This window comes from Schistocerca cancellata, chromosome 7 (assembly GCF_023864275.1).
Source record: "Schistocerca cancellata isolate TAMUIC-IGC-003103 chromosome 7, iqSchCanc2.1, whole genome shotgun sequence".
NCBI lineage: Eukaryota > Metazoa > Arthropoda > Insecta > Orthoptera > Acrididae > Schistocerca > Schistocerca cancellata.
In genome coordinates this window covers 589,633,142-589,647,678 of record NC_064632.1, presented here as the reverse complement: position 1 = coordinate 589,647,678, position 14,537 = coordinate 589,633,142, and the positions used below count along the sequence as shown (strand labels likewise).

Below are 14,537 nucleotides of genomic sequence, written 5' to 3'. Positions count from 1 at the left end.
AGCAACTTCCATACAGTTCATACACTTGTCACAACATGTTGCACATCTGTGACAGTTCAAAACTAACCATCCATTCAACATTTCTTCCAATAATGTTAACTATGAACAATGCAACTCAGTTATTGTTATTTAGCAGAACTAAAAGAGACTTAAAGACTTCTACTGTTTATTTAGTATCCCTGTCAGCAGAAATCACGACGGAAGCAGATAAGCTGAATTGGGCAGTGCAGTGGGATAGTGCAGAAACCTGCAATGAAGGGTGCACACGACACACAGTATGGGCAGATCAACTGGCGGAGGTGATCACCTGTGGGCGATGGTAGACCGGGCAGGCCAGTGCTTACTTTAGGGGTTTGACAGACACTGACCTTCGCCTAGCATATTGTGTGGTGTACTGTGCCAAATGCTTTGCCATTAAGTCATCCTCACCTGCTGTGCTTTGAGTTGCTCTTGTACTCATCTGTGTGTGTTCAAACACTCTGCTTCCCGCAGAACAACTTCTGTAGCACGTTCTTTTACCCTCCCACAGGGTTTTGTTTCCCAGTAATCATCGAGCCACTGCCAGCCAGTGAAGTATCTATGCAGACCATGTAGTGAAGCAGCATTGCCATGCCTGTGCAGATAGTACAGTGGTGATGAAGAGTATTTGCATCCTTGCTTCACTAGTGGGGGTTCACACACCTGCTGCTCCATTTTCAGTGCCACCTCTGCCATCCCCAACACCATTTGCCAGTTTCAATGAGTTCATGTAAAGGTTGGGGAATTACCTGCAGTGGTTCTTGCTGCACTGCCAAGTAAGGCATATCATGGATCCAGCCGATAAGGGTGCCTTGTTGTTTTGCTGCAGAAGAGGTTTACATGAAACTGCCCGAATTTGGTACCCTCCACTGAATCCAAGAAACTTCCCTTTGATGACCTGTGTCAGTTGTTTATGCAGTCTTACAGCCATGAAACCCATATCATGGTGGCACAGTTACAGTTTAAGCAGCACCACAAGTGCCATGGGCAGTTGTACGTCACCTGGATCACTGATCTGCAGCGTGCCTCTTGCAAGCATAGTATTCTGAAGTGTCGGTTTGAGAATCCCAAATGTGCTACCTCTTATGCAGACTCGCTAATTTGGAATGTATGTCAGGTTAGCTCCTGATCATGAGGTTTAGGCCAGGACACCGACCTTATCCGGCTCTTCGTAAGCCGATGTTGCCCACACTGCGGAATCACATGAGCTTATGTGTTTCTGATAATTGGTAGGTGACAGAATTTTGTGGCAGGCAGCCAGACCAGCACCCTGTGAGAAATCCCAAGTGGCTTCAACTTTCACCGAGTCACTGTATGCTACCACTGGTGATGATTCTGGTACACTGGTATTGCATCTCTGCAAGTTTTCACCCATGCCAAGCTCGGTGGATTTGTGCCGACTACAGTGTTTTAATTCCCTCAAGCAGCATTTTTCATGTTCCTGGCGTCATTCTCCTTCCAGTTATTCATGAACCAATGGTCCTGCCTCGATTTTAATTTGTTGCACATTCACCGAGAATGTCACAATGTGGAGGCCAAATGTGTATGTCAACGGATAAGCCATATGGCAACTGTTCATGACAGCCAATGGGCCGTGACCACTCTTCGGACACTCCGGTGTTTTCACTGGACTCTGGGCCTATCTGCGACATCTTGCCCGTGTCACCCTGCTATATTTTGCTGACACTGGTAGTGGATCTGTGGCCAGTTGAATTTCAAGTACACACGACTGACTGTTTGCCTCATTAACTTAGATAAGTACAGGGTGGAGTTGCAGCATCCACTCCATCAGGTTGTCTCACAGTACACAGTGCATTCCTTTGTGAGGACTATTCTCCCTCTCTGCACGTTATAAGAATATGGAACAGCAACTTACCTTGTTAGTAGACAATCCACTATTGTCGCAAAATATTTTGGGCTCAATGAGTTTTGTTTTGGCTTACAGATCATTGACGAAGTGCATCTGGTTTCTCAATCTGTTACTTTTTACAAATCTGACCTCTTATTGCGATGCTAGAGACCGCTATTTGAGAATACCTTGGGCCGAGCAAAAAGTTTCAAAGCACACCCAATGCACAATATATCGCAGATTCGTATCCTATTATGTGGCAGGCAGAGTTGTTGGGAGCTAGTATTTTTCCCAGACAGACTTGTGCAATGCTTATCTGCAGTTGCTGCTGGGCAAGGTTTCTTTGACTTCTTTGGTCCTCAACACCCTATTTCAGCCTCACCAGTTTAACTGTTCGCCTTTTGGAATCTCACCTGTCTGGAATTTACCAAGGGTATTTGGAACAGTTGATTATGGAAATTCACTGATGCGTCAGTTATCTTCATGATATCTGGGTCACGGGCCCTACTTGGGAGAAGCATTTACTAAATCTTCACACAGTTTTCCAGCACCTCTGGAGAATGGCCTTATCTGCAAGATGAAGCGCAGTTTTTTCTCCCCAAAGGTGCATTTTTTAATCATGTGCTTAGTACAGACAGTCTTGTCACCAAAGATGGCCACAATAAGGCCACTGTCAACCAAACAGTGGGCAATAACCTCAAGAAGCTCCACTATATTTTGATAGATTTCTTATGCTCAGTTCATTCCCCTGGCTGTGCACATCTGTCAGCCTCTTAACTGGCTTCACCAGAAGAGCGTTAAGTTTGCTTCGTCTGCAAACTGTCAATGGCTTCCCACTCTCTCAAACAGTGTTTGTGCTCTGGTCGCTGTCCCACTTCTTTCACACTGGGTTTTCCTTTAAGCTTGGCCTGTGACATGTTCCAGTATGGCATTGGTGCTGTCCTGTCTCACTGGAATACGGATACCGTCTAACAGCTCATCACTTACGCATCCAAGATTCTTTCTGTTGTGCAATATAATTATTCACATGCAGAAAAGGAGATACTAGATGTTATTTTGGAGGTCATGGGGCGACGTTCCTCCTGATCGCCAACCACAAGCCTTTGGTTTCGACATTTGGCCATTGCTCCAAGCTGCCAGACAGTACCGCCCACTGACTGCAGCGGTGGGGCTCTCTTTCTCAATGCCAATGCTGCTGTGGTATTGTGGCTACCAGTGAGGCCCGATATTGAGTTTTGTCTGCAGGCTCTTGTGTTCACATTGGATGATGCCTTGCAGCAAACCATGTTGGACTTTCTATAGACAGCAAAGTCACTACCACCACAGTCACTTTCCCAGACTGCATCAGGTGCAGATCCAGTGTGATGTGAATTTCTCCTCCATGACTGGCTCAATGATGTCCAGGTGGTTCTCATTCTTGCCACTGAGGAGCACACTGCCATGCTGTCATTCCTTCAGCATTGTATCCTCACATACACCAACTGTTGCATGGGTTGCACTAGGGTATGACTCGTATGAGAGCACTCTTAAAGACATCACATCTACTGGCCTGGCAATTGATTGCGACATTGAATACGTGGTGCATTCTAGCGAGGCTTGGGCACAAAACCAGGCTGCACTGCTCCGCCAGTTCTCTCCTTGGCCAGTCCTGGAGCATGCTTGGGATGGAGTGAACATTGATTTCAGCAGCTCTTTTTCAGGCAGCATTGATGGCTGGTGGGCAATGCATTGTCCACCTTTCCTGTATGTAGCTAAACTCTCTTCAATGTTGCCGACTGCCACGGATAGCGCATTGTCAGTTATTTTTGCCTTTGAGGGAACCTCCAGGACCTGGTATCCGACAATGGTCAGCAATTCACGTCATGGGAGTGAGGACTTTTGCGTTCACAATGGTAGACAGCATGTGTCTACCACTCCATTCCTCCCACCTTCTGCCACTGAAGTGCAGTGCTTTATGCACATGTTTAAGACCCAAATGAAATAGCCCGTGTCTGTCACTTCTGGTGACAATGAATTGTCGAGCTTTATGGCTGACGCTGGTCAACGGACGCAGTCGGAGCAACATTTGCAATGACACCAGACATGGGGTCTCCTGTATTTGCTGCACCCGGAGCTGCACTCCGCAGACCACTGTGGGCAACTGCATTTACCTTCCAGGGCTGTCGTACGGGCTCGGTACTTCGGCCAGTGGCAGTGGTGTGCCACAATGTTGTTTGTGGCGGATGTTGGGTAGGCAACAGCTGATCTACCAAGAAAGTCATCTCCACCCGTACCCGGTGCTCTGCTGGTCAGCAGATGCATCACAACACTGTTCCATGTGAGCACTCCACTCGCAGCGGCGTGCTTCCCTATTGCCCATTGCTGCCATCTCCAAGCCCTCCGTCGTCCTCCCATTATCTGCAGCAGCAGCCTCCAGTGAAGCCTACACTTACGCCCCTAGATTTTGATCCACTCTCCTCCTCCTCCACCGACCCCCCTCCCAATCGCTAAGGGAGTTGGCATAGCCTCCACTGCCCCCGGTGGACCCCCAGTTGCCAATCTCGGTGTCCTTCCAGCAGAGTTGGCATTGCCTCCCTTGTTGGTTGGTTCACTGTTCGATTCTCCAGGGATCTGTCTGTTCATTTTCAGCCTTATGTGGCCTTTTCTTGGGATGAGGGTTTACTACATAAACTAGCAAAGACCACGATGGAAGCAGATGAGCTGGCGTGGGGAGTGCAGCAGTATAGTGCAGAAAACTGCCATCTAGGCCACATATGACACACAGTAGGAGCAGACTCACTGGTGGAGTTTTTTACCTGTTGGTAGCAGTAGTCCAGGTGGGCTAGTGCTTACTTGGTGTTCCATCACTATGGATCATCACCTAGCATATCACGTCGTGTGTTGTGCCAATCGCTCAGGCATTAGTCGCCCTCTCTAGTCGCACACCAAATTCTTCCTGTGCTCATCTCTACAAGGGTTTGGACACATTACTTCCCGTAGATCGACTAGCATGACAAGTTTGTTTCCATCTCGCAGGGTTTTGTTACCTGGCAGTCACTGAACCACCACTGGCCCAGTGAAGTATCCATCCCCATCACGTAGTGAAGTGCCATTGCCACCCCTGTAGATACTGAAGCTTGTGTAAACAGTGGGAAATTTATAATTATGATAACAGAAAAGAGGGTGTGAATTACAACAGGGGAAGTAGGACATTTGAAGAGTGCGATAAAAATGTAGGACATTTGAAGAGTGCGATAAAAATGTCCAACAGTGCAAAAATGTTAATTCTGAAAACATAAATGCAGGTTTACACTATACACTGCTGCCATTTTTTCTCCCAAATCTCTTATCTCCCAAATTATTCTGTTCACTAATTCTAGACTTCTGAATACCTTGTCCTCTACTTCACTTTAACTATTTCTTACATCTCTTCTGAGTGGACTCTCTTTTTACAAATCTTCTGGTCTCGTATATTTAAAATCTTAAAGGCAATCTTCACTCACAGCCTGAGTCCCCTTCAAACAATGCATCTCCTTAAAACAACAACAGCTACCAATACCACTCTCACCATTAAAGTTTTATCTTCATGTCCCATAAAGATAATATGATCTGGCCAATTCACAATGAAATACAAATAGGCCGGATTGAAAACTCCACTATATGAATGGAAGAGATGTTCAGCAGTGTCTCTCAATAAATAAAATCTTTGTTTGGGTGCCTGGAGAATTTTCTTTTATGGGCATTAGGCTATGGTCTGTGCCTCACATTTCGTCTCCTAAAGCTGAAGATGTCGTCAGAGGCTATAACAGGGTGTATACGTGGACAAGGCAAAAAAATTCCCGGATTTTTCCGGGTTAAAAATACACTTTTTCCTTGTTACGTGCAGGATACTTTTCCTCGGAGCTGTAAAACTTGTCAATCCTTCGAAGGGTTAAGGTTTCATGCACTGGCTTGAACTTTTTCTTGGAGTACCAATATTGCATTATCTCATGTTTGGTTCCTTATTATCAATAATGCCATACGTGTCAGAAGATGAAAAAAAAGCACTTGAAATCCAGCAAACAGCTGAAACTAGCCAATAGCCTGGAACGAAAGATTTAGTTTCAAATAAATTGACTGCCTCAGCTCAAAAGATTAATAACAGCCAAATTTCTTTAGCAAACCGACGAACTTCACCATTCTGCAAGGTGATTAATGCTTGACTGCTGAAAACCTGGAAATAAAATAAAACCAAAAAAACTGAAACGAGTAACATATTTTAGCCTTCCATAATTATGTGAATCTATTTTAATTCATCTGATGGCTCCTGGCCACAGAAAACCATTTTGTTTTTATTTGACGTGATAGCTGTAAACGAAGAGGAAGCAGCACACGTGCCACAAAATTTTTTACGCGTAGCATCTGACTGCTTGCTACAGCCGATACGCCCAACAGCCACACTTCAAGTAGCCAGAAGCGGGAGAATGTACTGTTCATACGTGGTCAACTGCGCAGGAGCACGAGCCGGTTGGCATCTGCTCTAACGAAGCTAACGTAAACAATTGTGATGTCACGCTCATCGCAAGCAGTTTGCTGTTATGAAGTACTGCATAGTTTTTCGTCCGAACGCCTTTAGCACATTTTTCTGTTGGCAGACGCTTGCGTGTGCAGTTTGTTTCATTGTGAATGGCGCATTTCCTTTGCAACTTGTGTTTTACTTTATTTTTTTTCCTCTCATTTATGTTTTATTGCTACAATATAATTCTGCAGTAGTGGGATAGAGTAATATTCTTTTTTAGACAATCAGTTGTTAGCAATCAAAATTACAAAAATTTAATTGAAAACTAAAACACTGTATAATTCCTGGAATTCTAAAAAATTCCCATGTTTTTCCCAGTTTTCTTCCTGATGAAAAAATTCCCGAGTTTTTCCCGGATCTCCCGGGGCGTATACATCTTGTATAAAGGCTCAGATGGCATTTTCAAACTTAAACAAGCTCAGCAAGCTGAACTGTTTACATATATCCACACACAGGTCAGTCCACATCATTGGACTGCTGCCAAAGATTGTGGAATCATGCCAGTGTGTGTTATGGAGCTTGTAGTCAGGAAGAGTTTTAGCTGTTTGCTTTATTCAGCACTGCCCATGCCACAAGTTGTCCAGTTTAAGTAGTCATTTTTTGTAAAAGTTGTTTTTGTGCTTTGGAATTCCAGCATCCTTAAACAGTTCCTCTTGCTGAGCAAGTATAGGTCTGAAATGGCTATCCATGTCTTTGTGGCCTCTGATGATTTCCCCGGCATTAAGAAACTAGGCAACAGCATTAAGCAGACGAAACAACAACAGGTACGGAAATAGGCCTTGAAACAAAGTCCATATTAGAAAAACCTCAAGGGATGCAAATACTGGCCATGAAAGCCTGCATTGTATAATCTCTATAACAGTGAATCTTTTGTGTGTGTGTGTGTGTGTGTGTGTGTGTGTGTGTGTGTGTGTGTGTGTGTGCGCGCGCGCAAGCGCGCTCACGCTCTCTCTCTCTCTCTCTCTCTCTCTCTCTCTCTCATCTTTAGCTTACTACCTATGCTATGAAGTGTGTGATGGTATTCCATGAACAATTTCCTGGCTACCATGAAGACGACTGTATTTACAGATACATCAGTACAACTGACACATAAGTGTGTATATTAAATCGTAAGTCTTTTTTCTGCCAAATAACGAGGTCAGTGGCTTTGTTGGCTTAGAGATAGTAGCTCGCTTTCTCCCCGCTAAACAGCAAGCAACTCTACTACAAAATAACTTCATACAACATATTTTAAGGTTAATAAAATAATAATTTTATTCTTACCTGCTGAATACCAATAACTTCATTCACACAATCCAAATTTGAAATAATATTGAGTCTCACTTCTGAACATTCATCCTTAAGTTGTGATAAGAACAACGGAAGGAGATGCTCTATCGTGCTGAAATGGAAAAAAAAAAAAAAAAAAAAAAAAAAAAAAAAAAAAAAAAAAAAACAATTACTTTAAAGACTCAACACTTATAAAGCCACAAAGAATTAATTGCTAAATTAAATTGCTACCAAAAAATTAAGAATAACGTCTGGTGCACACAAAATTTAAAAAATTCTAGTAGTTATTACTAATAATGAAAGCAGGTGAGGAAGTTTAGCTTCAACCTGAAAACATAGAAACTTACAAAAAAAAAAAAATTAATTTGATAAAATAGTAAATTTTATTCAAAATAAATCAGTTAAGTTTCATCTAACAACTTAAATTGCAAATAAAACCAGTAGTAATATCACATGGTCTAGATTAATTCAACCATCCAGTAGCAAGCCCCGTAGCATTCCTTGGCACAGTACATAGAGAAAGTTCGATCCTCAAATACTAGTTGGCCATCACTTGCACAAGTCTTTAACAGAGCATACACAGAGCAATTAACTACAAAGAACCAAGACACTTAAGAAAGAAAAAGTTAATTTTTATTGTTATATGGGCAGCTGCTAAGATTGTCAAAATGCCTATATCCTACCACATTATACAGAAAGAAGAGAATGGATCAAAAGAGTGATCAAATAATCCCTTACAGTTTACTGCTGTGAAGATGTGAGACTATACTTCTGGGAGGGGTTGATACTTGAAAGAGAGCAACGTAACTTGTTAGAATATACTTCTGGAAAAGGTTGATACTTGACGAAGAATGATGTAATATTAAATCAATCAAGTTATTTTCATCCCTTTGGCATTTCTCACTGCCATGAGTGAAAATTGCCAACTACTAACAATGGGAAGACATTATCCTCATAAGGTTGGTGCAGCAGTCAGGAAATTTCCAGCATGGGCTGAGTCAAACCTCTATAATAGGGACGAGGAAGGTTAAGTATAGAAGGACCCCTCCATATTTTCTGCAAGTATCCTCCACTCATCCTTGTTGTTCCATCCATCTCAAAATTTCTGTTATATTCAAGGACAGCAAGTAAAGTACTGGAGACAGTTTCAGGTGGAATCAGCAAAAGGAAGTTTTGTGACCCAGTGGGAATGGTCAGTGGCAGTATTTCACAATATTGCAGCATGACCAAGGCAGATATAAATTTAACACATTGGCCACTCCCAGCTAATATGCTACCATTGGTCAGTACACAATAACATCACCAAGGAGACAGTAGTACTACATACCTCAATTCTGTTACACTAAGCAGTGACCATGCTGATATTCCCCAGTATATTTTTATTCCAATCATAAGCATAAGCCCTGGTACATTTTAAAATAACTACTGCTCTCATTATCAAGCTGGAAGTGATGTATAATACCAGGGTTAAAAATAGAATGAGATTGCTCAAAGTAGCAGAACACTGTACATTTCGGTTTTACTGTCTTTTGAAGTTTCATACATTTACCTTTTACAACAATTATCAAAAAGCATGAAGAAACACAATAGAGCCAGCCCTGCTCTCACAAGCAGAATGGAGGGCGGGGGAGGGGGGGGGGTGAAGAAAAGAAAATGTTTGCACCAGATGCACTGCACATATTAACAAACAACAGTGATGTTACTTTAAATGATACTTGCAAAAATATAATGAAACTAACAATGTATTCAATTGGATACGTAAAAAATTTACTAACCAAATGGCGTCAGAATACGCACATGAAAGACTGATGTGATTGGCAAGCTTTCAGAGCCAGAGGCTCCTCCTTCAGGCAAAAGGATTGATGGGGAAGGAAGAAGGGTGAAGGAAAAGGACTGGAGGTGTCTTAGGAAAAGGGGTAGATTTTGGGAAAGTCATCCAGAACCACGAGTCAGGTGAGACTTACCGTACCGTACAGTACCTGTGGTCCTGAGTAACTTTCTCGAAATCTACCCCTTTTCCTACACCTCACCAAACCTTTTCCTTCCCCTTCAATGCTTCTGCCTGCAGGAGCCACTAGCTCCGAAAGCTTGTCAATCACAACAATCTTTTATGTGTGTGTTCTGCTGCCGCTTGGTGAGTAGATTTTTTACCTACCCAATTAAATAATTTACAATTTATTCAGTCATTCAGACAATGGAGATGCAATAATCAATTACCTATATTTCCTAATGGATGAATCAAGTAGCATTACACAAGCACTTTGGCAACTCCGGAGTCCAACAAGAGAGCCCAATTGGTGCCCACAGTTGGGGCAGGCATAAACCATACAAAAGAGGAGTAAGATAAGCTCGTCTACATGCTCATTTCATTTCACAGATTGTTGAGCCAATTGCTGTCGTGAAACTTGTGCCACCCTTTACGAGTTTTCTGCACCTGCTGTTGTCTTCAGCAAGCTCCTCCCATTGGCCGTAATCCACTTTAAATTCATTCATGTCGCACTTGTCACAATCTTTAAAGGTCTTCCAAGGGGCTCTTGGTATGTGCAATCCCACCAAGTTGTGTGTGTCGGGGAAGACGAGAGTGGTCCATATCATGCAACTGTCTTAGCCTCACAGAAGACGTTCCTTATGAGTGGCGGCATTGCTCAGTAGCTTCACAGCATTCGAGGCCACCTCATTTCTGATGTGGTCCCTCCATTTTATGCCTGAAATGTTCCTTAAGCACTGCAGATGGAAATTGTTGAGTTTACATTCTGTTTGGTGCATGATGTCCAGATCTCAGTACCACACAAGAGGGTGCTCACCACACATGCTTCACAGACAAACATTTTTGTGGTCACTTTAAGGTGTTTGTTGCCCCATACTCTTTGAAGGAGCTTCTCGAAAGTGTTTGCAACTTTGCCAATTCTTGTGTTTATTTCATCATCAACAGAAATAACTTCTCAGACCAGCACATCAAGGTAGCAGATTTGTGGACTACATTCAAGAAGGAGCCATCTAATCTTATGGCAGGGACATCTGTGCATCCTTGCACCATAATCACAGTCTTTTTTACATTCACAGACATGAAGTAGAGCTTCCACACAGCAGCAAACTTGTCCATAAGCCTCAGAAAGTCAACTTGAGTATGTGCTATGAATGCCACATCATCAGTGAATAAAAAATTACTTACAAATAAGTCCTCACGGTGGCCCTTGGACCTGAGTAACGAGATGATGTAAACTTCCCCAATCAGCCCTGGTATATAAATGGATACCCAGGTTTGTTTTGCTGAAAGCTGCTTTGAGAAGCAACAAAAGAATATACCACACAAGGTAGGGGTCAGAACACAGCCTTGATGAACTGCTCTTTGCACAAGAAAAGCATCTGATGTACTTCCTCCAAATATCACACCACACTCCATATTGCCATGAAAAGTCCTGATCATCTTTTGAGCGTTTTGAAAGACTCCCTATCTACACTAGCATAGCATACAGTCCCTCCATGTCGACTACGTCAAATGCCTAATTTAGGTCAATAAAACCAATGAACAATGGGGTCTTCTGCTTGCAGCATTTTTCCTGAATTTCTTTGAGTGTGAAGCTCACTTTGGTAGTAGATCACTGAGCACAAAACTCACATTGGGATTCATTGTATACAAGACCGAAAAGCTTCTCCAGTATGCCTAGTGCCACATGGGCGAAAGTTTTCCCAATGATACTCAGTAGTAGAATTCCACAGTAGCCTTTACCTACATAGAGTGATGACAGCATCACACATTTCATGGAACATGGTACCCTCAACCCAACATTTCAATAAAAGGTTGCAAAGCACTGGGAAGAGCGGAGTCAGTTTCGTAAGTTCTGTGTGGATGTTATCTTTAGTAGGGCATTTGCCAAACATAAGCTGCGAAACACCTCTCTGAAGCTGTTCCTTAGGAGGCACGGCCTCCAGCTCATGGCAAGCTTACAGTTGACGAATTGATCCTATTGTTTTTGGGCTGATGTTGACCTGATGTGAACAGAGGTAGCCACAGTGCGCCACCCATACCTGCAATTGTCAATTACAATTTGTGATAACTGTTCCACTGATGATCTTAACTGTGGCAGTAGGTATAGGCCTGATAGCAGTTTTGATACCCAAATACACACCACTGATATTTCCAGCATCGACACACTTCTGCATACTTATGCAAAGTTTCTTGTACGTGTTAATGCAGTTACAGAATGTGTGCTGAATGACAGTCTTTGCTCTGCTTAGATCCCTACACGAAGTGTGCAAGAGTTTGAGTGCCAGTTGACAGCTGTCTTATGCTTAGAATAAAAGAAGGGATTTCAAGACATTACTGCATCACTATTCTCAAGGTACCACTCCAAGGATTTAGCTTTCAAAGTACCAAACACAGTACCGGTCGTTAACGGTAAGAATGGACTTTATTTTCAGCCAGTCTTCAGTGATGGCTGCATTTAGGTCCCAGGTGTCAACTTCTTCCCGAACTACATAACCAAATATTTCTACAGTTCGTTGATTCCAAAATTTTGAGGGAGTGCACCCAGGAATCCTTATGCCCCATCTTCCCTTTAAAGTACATGTTAGTGAGATATGGTTGGGACTTGGCACAACATTCAAGAAGCCATAAACTTATCATTCATCCTGTTCACTCCATTCTTGCCTAGGTAGTGTGGCCAAGCAGCAGAATCACATCTGAAATGGGCATTGAAGTCACATAGAATGCAAAGATGGACCGCAGGGTTAGAACTGATCCTTCGAGTTCACAATCGAGGTCAGTGTTGGAGCATATACAGCTATCAGTGTCACTGCTATTATCACTGCTCAGTATAACTGCTAGTTGACTAAAGTAAAGTCAAAATGTGGTCCAAGATTCTAACTGGGCTTCCAGTGGCAGACCTTAGGAATTGAAAAGGCAAAACAGTGTTGTCTGGGATTGCCAATGTCCTTTCTCTTCCAGAAAAAGTATAGTTTTCCTCCCAAATTGGATCCTGATCTGGCAGTCAGGTTTTATTCAGACTGACTAATTCCAGGTCAGTGACGGTTGTTTTGCGCACACATCATGAGTTCCACAGATGTCTGGGGAAGTCTTGCGTCATAGTGTGTATACTGCATATTCCAAAATGCAGTGAGGTAGTTTCATACTTTCCTCTTTCATAGTAAAAATCATGTCTGCCCTGATGGGAGGCACTGTGATCAAACAACTGGTACATCATTACTGACTTCTTACTTCTGTAAGACATTTGTGGGCATAAGCCTTAACTTTATTGTTACTTGTGTGTTTTGTGGGCCTTGTTGCAATGAGTGACAGCACAACTGTGTATGCTCTTTTTTATTTCATTCGTAATACAGTTTTCACTAGAAAAATAGCAATGGCAAAACAAACCACAGCGCTACCCACTCAGTCTAAAGCATTATTGCTTTTACAACAATGTGCTGGTAGTTACACTACAAGATAGTGCTTTACATTTGGAAACACTTTGAACTTTTGTAACTACCTGAAAGTATGAGGTGGCAGTGGAGGTTTATTCAAAAGATATTAGCATAGAACAGGACAATCAGCTTCTCATCTACATGACAATCACAGACTCCCAGGACACCACTTAGAATATGACTACAAGCACATTGTCTATTGCTATGGAATTAGTCTAGAAGAAAAGTTATTTCATTTTAACAAAATGTTTACTGAATTCATTTCATCCAGTGGGATTTATCTCTAACAGCACAAAACAAATTCTGGATTTAAGAATGAATAAATGAAATGTTAACAATTTTATTTATTTACTGCAACATACGTAACATTGCACTAAACTTGAATACCCCCATGAACCGTGGACCTTGTGTGACTCAGCGATACAGATAGCCGTACCGTAGGTGCAACCACAATGGAGGGGCATCTGTTGAGAGGCCAGACAAACGTGTGGTTTCTGAAGAGGGGCAGCAGCCTTTACAGTAGTTGCAGGGGCAACAGTCTGGATGATTGACTGATCTGGCCTTGTAACACTAACCAAAATGGCCATGCTGTGCTGGTACTGCGAACAGCTGAAAGCAAGGGGAAACTACAGCCGTAATTTTTCCCGAGGGCACGCAGCTTTACTGTATGGATAAATGGTGATGGTGTCCTCTTGGGTAAAATATTCCGGAGGTAAAATAGTCACCCATTTGGATACCCGGGCGGGGACTACTCAGGAGGACGTTGTTATCAGGAGAAAGAAAACTGGCGTTCAACAGATTGAAGCGTAGAATGTCTGATCCCTTAATCAGGCAGGTAGGTTAGAAAATTTAAAAAGGGAAATTGATAGGTTAAAGTTAGATACAGTGGGAATTAGTGAAGTTCGGTGGCAGGAGGAACAAGACTTTTGGTCTGGTGAATACAGGGTTATAAATACAAAATCAAATAGGGGTAATGCAGGAGTAGGTTTAATAATGAATGAAAAAATAGGAGGTAAGCTACTACAAACAGCATAGTGAACGCATTATTGTGGCCAAGATAGACACGAAGCCCACGCCTACTACAGTAGTAACAAGTTTATACGCCAACTAGCTCTGCAGATGACGAAGAGATTGATAATGTATGACGAGATAAAATAGATTATACAGATAGTAAAGGGAGGCGAAAATTTAATAGTCATGGGTGACTGGAATTCGGTAATAGGAATAGTAAGAGAAGGTAACGTAGTAGGTGAATATGGAAAGTGGTAAGGAATGAAAGAAGAAGCTGCCTGGTAGAATTTTGCACAGAGCATAACTTAATCATAGTAACACTGGGTTCAAGAACCATGAAAGAAGGTTGTATACATGGAAGAGGCCTGGCAATACTGGAAGGTATCAGATAGATTATATAATGGTGAGACAGAGATTTAGGCACCAGGTTTT

General features: G+C 42.5%; 1 protein-coding gene across 1 annotated transcript in view; it reads right to left on the bottom strand.

Moving 5' to 3' along the window:
- Window positions 1–14,537, bottom strand: part of LOC126092611 (serine/threonine-protein phosphatase 2A 65 kDa regulatory subunit A alpha isoform) — a 99,497-nt gene that overhangs the window by 28,708 nt on the left and 56,252 nt on the right. The window contains exon 7 of the mRNA XM_049908313.1: window positions 7,668–7,785. Coding sequence (XP_049764270.1) covers window positions 7,668–7,785 — 118 coding nt within the window. The remainder of the gene's footprint in view (window positions 1–7,667; window positions 7,786–14,537) is intronic.